Raw genomic sequence first — 14,553 nt, 5'->3', positions numbered from 1 at the left:
TGTTTTAATAAGGGTGATTAGTTCCATGTATACCTTCGAATGATCTGATCTTTTAACAACTCTGAAGAATCTTTACATAAATAAACTAACAAGTCATGACAAATGGTCTGTAGACATAATCTTTCTTCTAGTTGTTGTTTGAAAAGCATAAGCACTATGGTGTGACCCAACTGGCCAACTCATCCACCCACTCTCATTCATCCTCACAGAGATGCTCATCATCTCTCAGGAGCCTCCTCCCTGTGGCATGCGGAACTCAGAAGGCCTGAGTTGCCCACTGAAGGAGGTGAAGAATCAGAGGGTTGGGCTATCTGCCCTTCCCTGAAAGGAACGCATGGAATGCACTGGAGAAGGTTGGCTGGCAAGGATCAGGAGAATAGACGAGAACCCAGAGAAGCTGCAACTTTGGATTTCCCAACACAGGACATGCCTGGCTGCCCTTCATCATCCACAAGTCCCTCATATTCCACCTCTCCCTCCATAACTTGACTTCCAGTATTATGTGTGCCCCAAGGTATGTCCAAGAGGAAGGATGACAAGCTCCATCACTGTCTCAATGCAAGAGACTCAATCAACTCTAACCTCCTTCTGAAAGAGCCAGAACTTTTTCTGAATCCCATACACGAGGCAGAACACGTGGGAAATGTTATGTTCTTCAAGGTGCTTCCTGGAACCACAGAGAGGCTACCACCTTGGAGACCTTCCAGTCCCTCCAAGCCCACATGGTCAGGAGTGGGTGAGCAGGGAGGGGAGGCTCACTTGGGTCTGAGGCTCATGAGTCATGCCCTGGTGTCTGTCTACCCTGCTCTTCAGAATCACCAGGGAGAGTAAGACGACATCGAAGATGGTCCCCAAAGGTCAAAAGTGACCATCACTGCCCCAGTCTATGGTTAATGCCAGAAATGGAGAACCAGACAGCCACATTTGGTGGAACAAGAGAAACAACAGGAGTGGGAACTATGAGCACTCTCCACTGGGGTCCCAAGGCAACCAGCTTGCCTCTCCTCTAGGGGAGCGCTGCGGCAGCCACCTCTGCTCACTTACACACACAGACTGGCTTCTTAGCTGACCACTGGTTATTCTTTTGGCATGTGATTGCCTTCTGCCCCACCAGCTCAAAGGCAGGCTGGCACTCAAACTTGAGAGTGTCACCGTGGTGAAAACGGGAGCCTTCCCGCCGGCCGTAGGCAGGTATGCCAGGGTCACCGCAGCTGCCCTGCTCGATCTCTGAAAGACAAGAAAACAGAGACAAAAATGACTTTGTTTCTCTCTCAAAGCTGCTGGCACCCCCTGCCCTCCCTCCACGCGTCACTGCTCGGAGTCACATGGGGAGACAATGTTGTCCAAGCACAAGGCTCTTTGGATGCCACCGTTTGTCACTCTGTCCAAATAAAGGGCTCTAGACTCTGGGTTATTTTCATTGTGGGAAGACGGTGGGTCTACATGTTTCATGGGATAATTTGTCCCAGGTGCTAACAAGTTCCCAGGTTTGGAGACTTCCTGCTCATTGAGTGGCTAAGGCAAGCAGAGACAAGAAGGCAGTGGCCTTTGTCACAAACCAGACATTACATGGTAATCAGTACTAGTTGCTTTCTGATGAAGATGCACTGTTTTGGGAAGATTTATTATTATTATTATAATAGATGTATTATTATTATTATTATTTCATCCCATTTAATAGTAGCCAGTGAAATGAAATAAAGGACTCACTAAGTACACTTCTAAAAAATTTTTTTGTGTGTGGTACTGATCCTGGGGCTTGAGTTCAGGGCCAGATTGTGGTCCCTGAGAGGTTTTTTTGTTTGTTCAAGGCTAGTGCTCTATCACTTGAGCCACTGTCCTACTTCTGGCTATTTGGTAATTAACTGGAAAGAAGAGACTTGGACATTCCTGTCCAGGCTGACTTTGAACCATGATCCTCAGATCTCAGCCTTTTAGGTAGTAAGGATTACAGGTGTGAGCCACAGCCCAGACCTCTATCCCACCCTGCTCCAGTGACAAAGTAAACCTTTAAAGTTTGTTCTAGGTAGAGTCAGCTCTGTGCATGGGGCCCATAGGAGAGCCCAGTGTGCTGGGTGTCTCAGGGGAGCGTCTGTTGGAATCCAGAAGGAGTGTGCCCTGGCCAAGTCCCTGGAGTTCCTCCAAAGTCACCCCCATAGCTACCATGCTGCATTTAATTAGTACTATGAAATAAAGAAGGTGGTCTGTCCTGGGAGGAGGGCATTCTGTGGGAGGGACAGAAAGTCATTAAGGAGGAAGATGTCAAAGTGACCTTTAGAATCCTTACATTTGTGAGACAGAGACCAGGAGGCATTCACTGGGTATGCCAGACTTGCACACGATTCTGAAGCCAAAGGGACCCAGACTTTTCTGTGGAGTGGTATAGACTGTCAGAAGAAATGGCTCTAGAAGTCACTGCGTGTGACCGAGACAGCTGATTCTGCAAAGCCTTCTTGCCACCAGTGTGGAGGTATCAGGGTAGTCCTAGGCTCTGCTATGTGTGCATAGCCTCCTAATCGTTATCCTCAGGCTATGCCTACAACCTCTAGTACTAGGAGGGGGGGAAGAGAAAGAGAAAGGCATTTTGTGGCTAGGAGTGTGTGTGTGTGTGTGTGTGTGTGTGTGTGTGTGTGTGAGAGAGAGAGAGAGAGAGAGAGAGAGAGAGAGAGAGAGACAGACAGACAGACAGACAGACAGACAGACAAAAAGGGGGAAAGAGACCTGGAATTTTAAAAGTCAGACATGAAGGGCCCTTGAGTGTGTATATCTATAGGGCCAGGTGCCAGATCCAAGGAATCTCAAGGACAGGTGAGTTCACGCACCTGTCATCTCACACATCCCTGGGCTTCACCCTCTACCTTCCCTCCCTCCAAATCATATCAGAATCGTCTTCTGAGCTGGCTTTGTGCATGCTCAGGTAGGTGGGTGGGGACACTCATAAGCATTCCAGGGAAGATGGCCCTTTTGCTCCAGTCCCAGCACTCCAGGCTTCTGAAGGAAGCAGGTGCTCCTGTGACAAGTGGATGTGGGAAGCAAGCAGAGGCTGCCCCTCCCAAATATTCCCCCCACAATTCAGGTTCCTGGGTTCTAGGACTGTCCCTGCAGGCATTGGAGACCTCATGATCATTACCTGGCATGAGACAAAGCTTGGTTCTGCCCCCAGATGGCAGGACCCAGACCTAAGGTTTCCTATTTTCTACTGTGAGTCCTTTATGTGTACTGACTGATTTTACCTTTTGGTCACTGAGACCTAGGTACTATTTTCCCATTTAAAGATAAGGCAAACTAAAGCTTAGAGACATTATACAATCATCTAAGGTCACAGAACATAGAAACAGAGGATTAAGGAACCAGACTTGGGTTGTGAAGTTTCTATGGCTCCTTTGTTTTTTCTTTATCTTCAAGTAGTTGTACAGAGGTATTTAATGTCAGCACATGGGTTTATGAGTATAATGCATCTTGATCAATATCACCCTTTCTGTAATTCTTCCCCAATTCCATGGCTCTGTACTCCTGTGCACGACACACTGTTCTCTGCAAGTTTGAGCATTTTCTACAAGGGGATAAGATGGGGCCGGAAAAGGTCCTGATGGGCCTGCTAAGAAAATTAGACTTTAGCTGGTAGGTAGTAGAGAGTTAGTGAGCTTCCACTCAGTGTTTAAAATGTGAGAAAGATCACAGTGACCACACAGTCTGGAGAATGGTCTGAAGATAGCCAGAGGGAGTTAAGGAGAGCATTCTTCTCCTCAGCCACACTCGAGTGTCTGCTCAGAGTAGACCTCTGTGCTTGGCACTTGGGTTGCAGAGAAGACTGGGACAGATGCAGGCCCTGCCTCTGTGAAGTCTCTGCATGATGGGAAATTCATAGTAGGATAAGGGGGATTCTCTGACGTTGTTCTTCCCTGGGCTTGGGCAGTGTGCATGGGGAGAGGTAGGAAGGGATGAGAGGCCTGCTTTAGAAGGAAGCCATAGGCTATACTGGGTGTGAGGAAGAAGGAAGGAAAAAGGTCTGCCATGCTTGAAGGCTGGGCCTACTTTCTGGGGTTTGCTCTCCTGAGACAAAACTACAAGTCTGAATGGAGGGTCATCACTAGGGCATGCTTTGTTGTTGTTTTTGTATTTTCAAGTTGAAGAGTCTATATGGGTTTTAATCCCAGGGCAGAATCCTGGTGAAAAAAATAGAAACTGGGAGAAAGAAAGCACGGATGTTAAAAAATCCCATGAGAGCAGACTATCCAAGAAGGAGGAGAAGAGTTGTGGGCCCAGAATGGGTCATTAGAGATGTAGTGGGGAGCGTCATGGGGGTACGAGGGGCTGGGCAAGAAGTTTGGAGGAGGATGAACATTGAGCAGAGGGTTAGTAGGCTCTGAAAAGCAGCTTAGTCAAAGGAAGGCATCTATGATGCAGACAGGATAGGCTTAAGTGTCCTGATGGGGCCAACACCCAATGAGAGATGGCCTGGGAAGAACAGATGATATTCAGTGAAAAGATGTCTTGACCTTGAAAGAAAAGAGAAAAATTAGGCAGCAACTCATGAAGGAATATGGCTTTGAGAAGGAAAGTAATGGTTAAAAGTGGTTTTATTTTTTTGGTGAGGCATGTGGCTTAAACTGGACACTGTCCCTGAGCTCTTCAGCTCAAGGCTACTACCCTACCCTTGAGCCAAGCCCCGCTTTCTGTTTTCTAGAGGTTAATGAGAGATAAGAGTCTCAGGTCCTTTTGTGCCTGGGCTGGCTTTGAACCATAGTCAATAGAAGTACTGGAAGAGAAATAAAAGTGAGCACAGATATCCAGAGAAGATAGCATCCTGGGCTTGCTGAAGAGCTGGTCTTAGCAACTAGGATGGATGCTCCTGCTCTTCTGATAGATGGAAACAGGGAAGGGGTAGCTGCCGTGAGTTTTCTGGCAGGATGGGTGGAGGTGAAACTGGATATCATGGTCCCTTGGGACAAAGCAGGGGGCTAGTCCTGGGGATAAGGATTTAACAATGACATGAATGTCTACAACAGTCACTCTGGAGAAGAGAAGTTGAACCAAACTGATGGCGTGCATATATGCAGGCCCACTGAGGGTGAGGTGACTCACTGCAAGAGCTCTACTTTGCCAGGCTGAGCGCCTTGCCCCAGTAGCACTTAGAGACTTCCTGCCCCACACTGATGTGCAAGAAGGGGTGAATGGGAAAGGGGATGAGTTTGGAGACACAAAAAGGCAATAGGCAAAGTTGTGATGCCCTTGCTACAAGTTTGGCTGAGGGATAGCTAAGGAAAGGAGATGATGGGACAATTGAGATTCCACAGAAGCAGGCAGTGGCAATAAGTGAAAGACTTGAGAAACCAAGGGCCCCAAGGCATCGTGTATGACTTTGAGACTTCAGAGGTGCTAGAAGACCTGAAGGAAGTGAGATGGTAAAGGATTGATTGACTTCTAAGCCATGGCAACACCTGGAGTAGAGGGGAAGGGACCAATGGCAGTGATGGGGAGGGGCAGAAAACAGGGAGCTGGGAGACAGAGCAAAGTCAAAGAAGGTCACACAGGTGGATGAGCAGTGGAGAGGGAAACTCCTGAGCCATCTGTGTAGCACGAAGTTCATCCAGTGTGGAGAAAAATGAGCATGGTGACAGTGACCTCAAAGGAGGTAGGGCTGCCTTGCAAAGAGGTCCTGGTTATAGAAGATGCGGGGAGAGGAAATACAGAGCAGGGTTGGTTGGAAAGAAGAGAGGATGGTGACTGGTTTCTGTCCTTTGATTTCCCTTGTCCTCACATGGGCCTTTCCTTTAAGCCTAGCATCAACTCTGGAGCTAACTCAGTGATTCAGACTCTGGCCTTCCTGAAGAGGGTTCCCTGTGATCCACTAGCCAGCTTGAAAGAGGCCTGTCATTTGGTCCTCATGGTCAGGATCAGACCAAGTCTGAATTGTCAGAATTCCAAAATGGCAGATGGGGTTTTGACACAGAAAATTTCCATTACTTCATTTAATGTCATTCTGCTTTGTGAGTGTCCCCCTTCTTCTGCCCACCTAAAGGTAAGCTGGGAAGCAGGAGGCCTCTGCTTGTGAGGTCCTCACAAAGAGGATCTACAAAGCATGGTAGATTCAGAATCTGCCATGATTGCTTTCCTTTCCGGACTCTTTTATCCTTAATCTTCTATGATTGAGCTCTGGGTCTTCCCAAGTTTTTCAATTTTTAAGAAAAAAAACATTTTAAATTGCTATTTAAAGGTGACATTCAGAGGGGTTGTAGGTATATAAGTCAGGGAAATGGTGTATTTCTTTGGGGACAATGTCACCCCTTCCCTTGTACTCTCTTAGTTTCCTCCTCCACCGCCCCTCAATCCACAAGTTGTATAGTTCGTTTTCAATTAAGTGGCTAGTAAGAACCATTGCTGCATTTGTTCATTCTCTGTCCTCCTAAAGACAGATAAATGAATAAACCCCCAAATAAATGAAAATGAAAATAAAACAACAACTAAGGGGAAAAAGCCTTGTTTCCATTTCCTGGAGTTCATTTTGGTAAATATTATTTTATGTGATCACAGTCATATAGGAATTGCATTTTTATGCTCCTCCCCTAAGAATATTGGTCCTTTGGTCTCACTGAGTGTGAATGCCTTGAATCCTATATAATTTATCATGTTTTTTCCTTCAATTTTTAACACTGAACTGGAATCTTCTTTTATGACAACTTCTGTCCAGAAGGAACTACATCATGTGTCTATTAAGTTCACTGGCTCCTTGATGTTCTCCAAGAGGAGGAGAAATAGTGGAGCCAAGCGCTGGTGGCTGATGTCTTTAATTCTCATATCTGAGATCTGAGATCGTGGTTCAAAGCCAGTCCAGGCATGAAAGTCCATGAGACTCTTATCTCCAATTAACTACCAGAAAACTGGAAATGGTGCTGTGGTTCAAGTGGTAGAGCACTAGCCTTGAGCTGAAGAGCTCAGGGACAGTGCCCAGGCCTAGAGTTCAAGCCCCATGACCAACAAAAGAAAAGAAAGGGGGAACAAAAAGAAACAGTGGAAAGGAGACAGTAGTCCAAGCCTGGGCTGCCTTTCCTGGCAGTAAGGCTTCCCTGCTCCTTTACTTCTTAGAGACCACCCCCACTTCTATCTTTGTTTTGTGTGTGGGGGTCATGGGGCTTGATCTTGGCCTAGGCGCTGTCCCTGAGCTCTTCAGCTCAAGACTACCGCCTTACACCTGGGCCTGGGTATTATCCCTGAGCTCTTCAGCTCAAGGATACCATCCTACCCTTGAGCCAAGTCCCTCTTCCCATTTTCTAGAGGTTAATTGGAGACAAGAGTCTCAGGTTCTTTTGTGCCCAGGATGGCTTTGAACCTCGATCCTCAGATCTCAGCCTCCTGAGTGGCTAGGATTACAGGTGTGAACCACCACACCTGGCTCTCTTCTGTCTTGGTGCTCCATTCTATCCCCCCAAAGGGCCGATTTCCCCTAGTGACAATTCACTTTTTCCTTCCACCAACCTTGGTTGGCTCTACTGGTCACTGTCCTACACATTGGGGTTATAGCAGTAGGGAAAGGGAAAAATTGTCCTATTCCCTGATCAGGAATCAGGCATAAGCTGATTCCAGGGTAAGGGGAAGCTTCCCCTGCCTCCCCTGCCCAGCTAGCTCCACAAGGCAAGCTGTATGGAATCAAGCACTATTTAAGTAGTGTATGTCACTGTATACCTAGTACCTTGCCCAAAACACAGAGTATTTGGTTTAATGCATGGAGTTCAGCTAATATTTACTGCATGGAAATTGTGTCAAATGCTACACTTAACATAAAAAGCCATGACTTACATAAGCCCTGGGCTAGGAGAATGGATAGACAGATGGCTATGAAGATGAATCCATTGCAAATGATGAGGACACAGGAGGAGGTGTAGAACTGACGACTGGGTCTGAGGGACAGCAGCAGAGGCAGCTCTAGCCTCTAGCTGGAAGCACTGGGTAGGCTTGATGGAGGTTGTCTGAAGCTGAAACCTGGGAATCAGCTCAGATCCTTCTCTTTCCCACTGCTCCTGAAGTCCCTCTGATATTGGCTCTTCACCTTAAACATCCCAGCATCCTCTGCTCTTGACCTCTTCCCTCTGAGGTCACCATTTCCCACCTGGGAGGAAGTTTTCACTTGGAGGTTCCTTTTACTTCCCTCTACTTTGTACTCTATGAAACAGCACAAGATGACTGAGAAGTTAAAATCTGGACACACTGTTGCCCCTTCATGGCTTCTGAAAATCCACAGCTGAAGCCCTAACTCCTCAGTCTCAACTTTGGCCAGATGAGATTTGCACATTACAAAACCAAGTGCTCTGCAGGGAGGCCCTGCAGGGCAATGGCTGTGAGGGCTCAACTCGAATGCTAGTTCTGACACCAAGCGCTAGACCCGAGGCACATGCTTAGTTTTTCTTAGTTTTGATTAAAATGGCCTTCCAGAATCATCGTGAGGATGAAAGGAGTTTATGTACATAAGGTGATTGCCAAAGTGTCTAGCACATGGCATATAACCAGTAGCAAGGTGATATTCCCTAGTTGCTATTATTGTCACCGTTGTTTGAAGAGTCTTGCAGGCTTTCCCTTGGTTCAGATTGGGCACCTACCATTGGATATTTGTGAAATGAATGCCTCCTGCTCATCTGCCAGGCAAGGAATTCTCCTTCGGTGTCTGTACAAGATGTCCCAATCTAAGTCCTGCCTAGAGTCACCAGGCAGACACCTGAGCTCCTTCCCTCTTGTTCCTGCCCTTCTCAGACACTTCTGCTTTAGTTGGGATGCTGTACTTTGGGGGTATGTATTTGTCCCTGGAAAATATCAAGTTTCTTGAGGACAAAGTGTGAAATGTATCCCAGCTTCTGGTGAGTGTAGATTACAGAGTGAGCGCCTCGGAGGTGCTAAAAAGGAGGAGGAAGGGGAGGATGGAAAGGAGGAATGAATGGAGGGAGGGGGGGAAGGGGAACAAAGGATGTGAGCACAGTGCCTAGAGGAGAATTATATAGTGGCTGTGGCAGGAAGTTCGAAGGATGGTGAGACTAGATGCACCGAGGAAGACCACGAAGGGCCAGTGGCTAAGCCTTAAACATGAAACTTAGGGCACATGCCACTCTAAGCCCAAGGCCTATCTCTTATCCTGTTTGCATCTTCAGAACTCAGTCCAGTGCTTTATGTATACCAAGCACTCAAGACCTGCTGCTCAGTAAGCACAAACTCCTAGCCAGTGACTAAGGACATCTTGGATGTACTAGGGTTGTACCCTGGGTAGATCTTCTGGACTTTCTTAGAATCACATTCTACCTCACTTTTCCTTGGGAAAGGTGCAGGGAGGTGAGAGGCCATGCATCTGCTTGCTCAGAGACTCATGGTGGTCACAGCTGGGAGGGGAGGTGTGGAAAGATGAAGTGAGTGGGGCTTTCCTCCCCATCTCCTTCCTCCTTCGTTCTCTTTGGTCTGTTACTGGCTGAAGAAAGCTGGGGAAAAGTAATGTGTATGGAAGAGGAGAGGCATCCTAATGGATGCCTCGATGCTGTCTGCCTCAGCCCTCAAACTAGTGCTTACTGCTTTGCAAAGAGCCATGAATTTAGAGTCTCCCCTATTGGCAAATTATATCCTGCCAAACTCCAGTGTATCATCCTCTGCTGGGAAGTCTCCCAGGACCCAGGGTCTGGGATAGACTGGACCCACTGGGTTTTCTAATATGATCTGCTTCTCTCTAGCTAAGCTTTAGCTCCCACTGCTTGCATATCATGTAAAGGTATCACGGAAACTCAGTATCTTAGGGACCTCTTTAGTGTTCTGCTTGGTGAGAGCTGGAATTATTGGGCTACTCAGCTTTTGGGGAGTAGACAAAAAAGTAGAGGCATCCTGAAAGCAGCAGATGAGAAGCTGAAAATGGCAGTCGGCTTAAGATCTGCTGTGAGGAGGGTAAGATGCAGAAGAGACTAGAGTCAGTGGTGCTGTCGTGCTGCCAGCAGGTACTGCCAGGTCTCTTTTCAAGCCTGGGTCCACTTCCCCTGCTTTCAGAAGGCTTCCCTGTGCTTGCTGCCAGAGTTATCATCTAGAGAAAGGGGACATGGACCATGCTGGTAGAGGACAAGTCTCACTTTTCCTATTATTCCTGTGGAGATTTTAGCTTCATCCCTATCCAAGTGTCAGCTTTCTGAACCAACCTGTCCCTCCTCTCAGAGGTGTCTGAGAGCCAACTTTTCATCCTTCAAGTAAGTCTCACTTGTCAATATCAGCTCTACTAAAGAGCCACCAGCCACCCCTGCTCTCCTCTAGGAAGGTTAGCTGCCGCTCCTTTCTATGTCTCCGTCTTTCAGCTCTTACTCAATGTGACGAGCACAGATGATGAATTAGGTGAAGACAGAGACAGTCTTTAGAGCTTCAGCGTCCTGAGCAGTGCCAGCAACACATCATAGAGCCTTACAAAATGTTGAGTCAACAGTGTGACTTCGTTTCTACCATGAGACCCTGGGCGTGGGGCGTCCTTCCTGCACCCTCTCCAGCCCTGATCCTCCATATCTCCAGGGACAGGTTCCCTGCTCCTTCCTCCCCTGGGCCAACCTCCAGGATTGAGCATCAGGCTGCCAGATTCCAGCCTCCAGTTGGGAAGCAAGGAGACATCCAGATTGATGTGAAAACTTGTTAGCAAGTTGTGTGTAATTTTATAATGTTTCTTGTAAGTGCTAATTGCCTGTTCCTTAAATATTTCTTGTTCTACTGGGAAGCAAAGCAATTGCAACTATGAATGCACTTCCCACAGCTGGCCGCCCCCAGGGAGGGAGAGACTGAGTTTCTAGGCTCAGAGGACTCAGACATTGACAGATCCCGAGTTTCCTTTCCTACCTGGTTTCTTCTAGTACAACAGGAAGGATTTCTAGGAAGTACATGTTACCATTTTTCTCCCAGGGGCTCAGGCTCTGAATGAGGGGGAAGAGTGGAGTTGCCCAGGCATCGTGCCTGCCCCAAGGTAGCATCTATCACTTTGCTGCAGTGGGGCCGATGGGATAGTAAGGACAAGGGGACCAGGTAGGCCTACAGGATGGGAAGTGATAAGAATGGAACTCCCTCTGTCTTTATGCGTCTCAGGTCATCCTATGGAACTATCGTTGGGGAGTCATGATACCTATCATTTATGGAATCCTAAAGACCCAGAATCAATGTGGGGCCAAGATGGAGGCGGAGGTAATATGAAAGCTGGTGCAGTGGTGCAGGCCAGAAGAGTTGCAGACCTGGGGGAGACAGAGGAAGGGAACAAAGCTTTGACACTGTCTCTTCTAATTCCCAGACCTCATGCTGGGTACTTAAGCACATTATGTCCTCAGGAGCCAGCAAGCTGACTGGTCACCTGACTCTTGGTGACGAGGAAGCTTAGGCTCATACGCGAGGAGGAGCTGGTTTGCTGAGGCCCGTGGAAAGGCCTCAAAGGCTATGGGAATGACGGAGAATAGAAACAGACTCTTGGATCTGAGTACCAGGAGGTGGTAAAGTGGGCCAAAAGGAGCTGAAGAAGATATCTGAATGTCCCTGTATAAAAATGTCACTGCACTTAAGATTTTATAGTTTACACAGGAGCCAATGAGAAGTTGTCATTGGAATCTAATTTTCTTTTGTCTTCTCTTTTTCAGTAGAGTTGGATTCTGGGAAGATCACTGTGTGCCATGTGGCAGATGGGTGGGGAGGGGAGGCTGGGAAGACAGGCTGTGCTGTCAGCATGGAGAAGGGAAGGATGAAGGAGGGCTAGATCACAGGGCTGAGAATGGGGATACTGCACAGGGGGAATTGGTGAGAACAGAACGGGGAGAGAGAAGTAAGGAGGTGAAGATGGGGCCTCATGTTGGAGTTGATAGCGGTTCTATTTGTTCATATGTGGAATAGAAATGAGGTTCAGGAGCCATGGAAGTCAGTATAGATTTGGTGATCTTAGTTTTGGATGGTTTTACAAACTGAATGCTTGTATCCCTCTGCTCAAATTGTATATTGGGGCCCTTAAGCCTGAGTACAGTTGTATTTGGAGATTGAGGTCTATAGATGTAATTAAGGTTAACTGAAGTCAGAAGAATGGGGCCCTAATTGGATAGGATTTATACATTTATAAGAGGAAACATTTGAGAGCTTATGAATTCTCCAGAGAAAGGTCCCACGAAGACATGGTGAGAAAGTGACTAGCTGGAAGCCAGGAAGAAAAAACCGTTGCCGGATACTATAATGACCAAGACTTTGATAGCACATATTGAGTCTCCAGAATTGTGAGAAAACATACATGGTCTGTAGTTGAAACACTGTAGTTATGGGGCCCTGGCTGCATAGCACAATTTGAAGCGTTTGAGGAGAAGCTATGAATGCGAGGAACGGTAGACAGAAACGCAGGAGGGGAACAGATGTGCAAGTTTCTAGGGTTCAGGTTCCAATGGGAGTAGATGTGACCAACTTCAGAAGGCACTAAAAAGAGAGGACTTAAAGCTGAGGACAGATCCTGACAAGAGGCAATGAAGAGTCATGTAAAAGGGATAAAGGGGTACATGGAGGGAGGGAAGGACCAGAAGGAGGTCAGAGGAGGGTCAAGGAGACTCAATCCAACACCTTCTGACAGAAGAAATGACTTGTTACCACTATGACATAGGACTAATGGGGTTCAGTCCTCCCATCAGAAGATAAGACTGATAAAACCAGAAGGAAAAGGTCCTGGTAGTAGGGCTTGAACTCAAATCTGAGGGCCTACTGCACTTGCCTGGCTTTTTTGTTCAAGGCTGGAACTCTACTACTGGAGCCATACCTCCACTTTGGGCTTTTTGCTAATTAACTGGAGATAAAAGACTCACAAACTTTTCTGTCAAGGCTGGCTTTGAACTGCAGCTCTCAGAAGACCTTCTAAGTAGCTGGGACTACAGGTATGAGCCACCAGTTCAGTGTCTGGTTTAGGACAAATCTCTTGATTTAAACCCCTTACCCTAGGATCCCCTCACTAAACAAAGTTCAAAGGCTTTATGCCACCTGTTAGCTTTCTGTGAACAGAATTCTGCCTCTTGGCAGAATATGGAAATGAAGTGTTTGATGGAAGGCTGACATGTGAAAGGAAGGCTTAGCTCCGCTCAGTGACATTATTCTGGGAGGTGCTGGAAGCTTTAGGGGAGGGGCTTAGTTGGAGGAAGTAGGTGTCTGGGGTGAGTATTGGAAACGTCTTGCCCCGGGTTCTTCCTTCCTGTCTCTCTTGCCTGTCCACCAGGAGTAGGGGGCCTCTGCCACATGCTCCTCCTCACAGAAGATATAGAATCAATGCAGATTTGAAAGGCAACCCCTGGAACTCTTAGCTGAAATAAATCTCTTTTCCCTTGTTTGTCAGGTATTTCATCACAGGAAAAAAAGGCTGACAAACACAGCCTACATACCTTACACACAGCACATGGAACCATCCTATTTCCTAGCTAGCCCGGGAAGGGAGGGCCCTGCTAGAACTGCTGCTGTGAGGGAGGGCCTGTCAGGGCCAGCCAGCGTGGGCTTAGCCAGAAGGACAGGAACCTGGAGGGTTCAAGGTAAAGAACAACAATGATGGCCTCCCAGGGGAAGGCATCGTTATACTACTGGGCAAGGTTAAGTCATTTCCTCCCATCCCATCTCCTTGGCATAATAACCCTGCCAGGCTGGCATTATTATCTCTGTATTGTGAGTGGGAAGACAGGCTCAGGGAGACCATGTGACTGGCCCAAGGCCATGCAGCTGGGTCCATGCTGGGATTCACAAAGTCTGGTTCAATCCCAGAGTCTGTTTCATCTTTGCAGAACCTGCTGCCCATGTGTACAGACCCTGACACAGCCATGAGGGTTAGTGAGGTCTCTGAGCACTCAGACTGTCCTTCCTAATCTGTCACCAGTCCATGAAGGCCCGCTGATACTAGTCTGTGACCAGTATCACCCAGTGGATGTGTTTAGACCACATCTAGGTTGCTCGTCATAACAATCTCTGCATTCTGCATAGAATCAGTCTCATAGCAAGTGTTAAGTCAATACTGGCCAAGTGAAACAGACAAATGAAGTAATGAACAGAAACTCTAATATCTAAAGACATAGGATCCAAGTTTGTGCATAATGGTACATTAGATTGGGGTAAACCTGTGGCTTTTAAGGAACTGAAATTCTATCATTTGAGGAGGATCTTGTGGGGAGACAATCAGGGGTTTTGAAGTCAGAGAGTCAAGTGACCAAATCCTAGCTCTGCCAATTCCCAGATTCTATGTGACCGCAGGCAGGTGACTTTACCCCTCTGTTGCTCAGATTCTCGGGTAGAAAATAACATATAGCTGTCAAATTGTGTGAGATCAAGTGATATTTTTCAAATCAGTGTTTACATATAAATCTTCTCCTTATAAATCCTCTCCTTAAAAGAAATCTTATGGCTGGATGCTGGTGGCTCACACCTGTAATCCTAGCTAACCAGGAATCTGAGATCTAAGGTTCATCGTTTGGATCCAGTCTTAGCAGGAAAATTCATAAGACCCTTATCTCTGATTAACCAGCAAAAAGCCAGACATAGGTATTGTAGTTCAAGTGGTGCAGCACTATTCTT

The 14,553-nt window shown here is 47.1% G+C and overlaps 1 protein-coding gene across 3 annotated transcripts in view; it reads right to left on the bottom strand.

Moving 5' to 3' along the window:
* Nucleotides 1-14,553, bottom strand: part of Csmd2 (CUB and Sushi multiple domains 2) — a 501,465-nt gene that overhangs the window by 208,963 nt on the left and 277,949 nt on the right. For all 3 annotated transcript variants that reach the window (XM_090335284.1, XM_090335282.1, XM_090335283.1), the window contains one exon: nt 1,045-1,227. In XM_090335284.1, coding sequence (XP_090191410.1) covers nt 1,045-1,227 — 183 coding nt within the window. The remainder of the gene's footprint in view (nt 1-1,044; nt 1,228-14,553) is intronic.

Source organism: Megascapheus bottae, chromosome 6 (assembly GCF_031878675.1).
Source record: "Megascapheus bottae isolate mThoBot1 chromosome 6, mThoBot2.hap1, whole genome shotgun sequence".
Lineage (NCBI taxonomy): Eukaryota > Metazoa > Chordata > Mammalia > Rodentia > Geomyidae > Megascapheus > Megascapheus bottae.
This window is presented reverse-complemented; position numbering and strand designations above follow the sequence as displayed.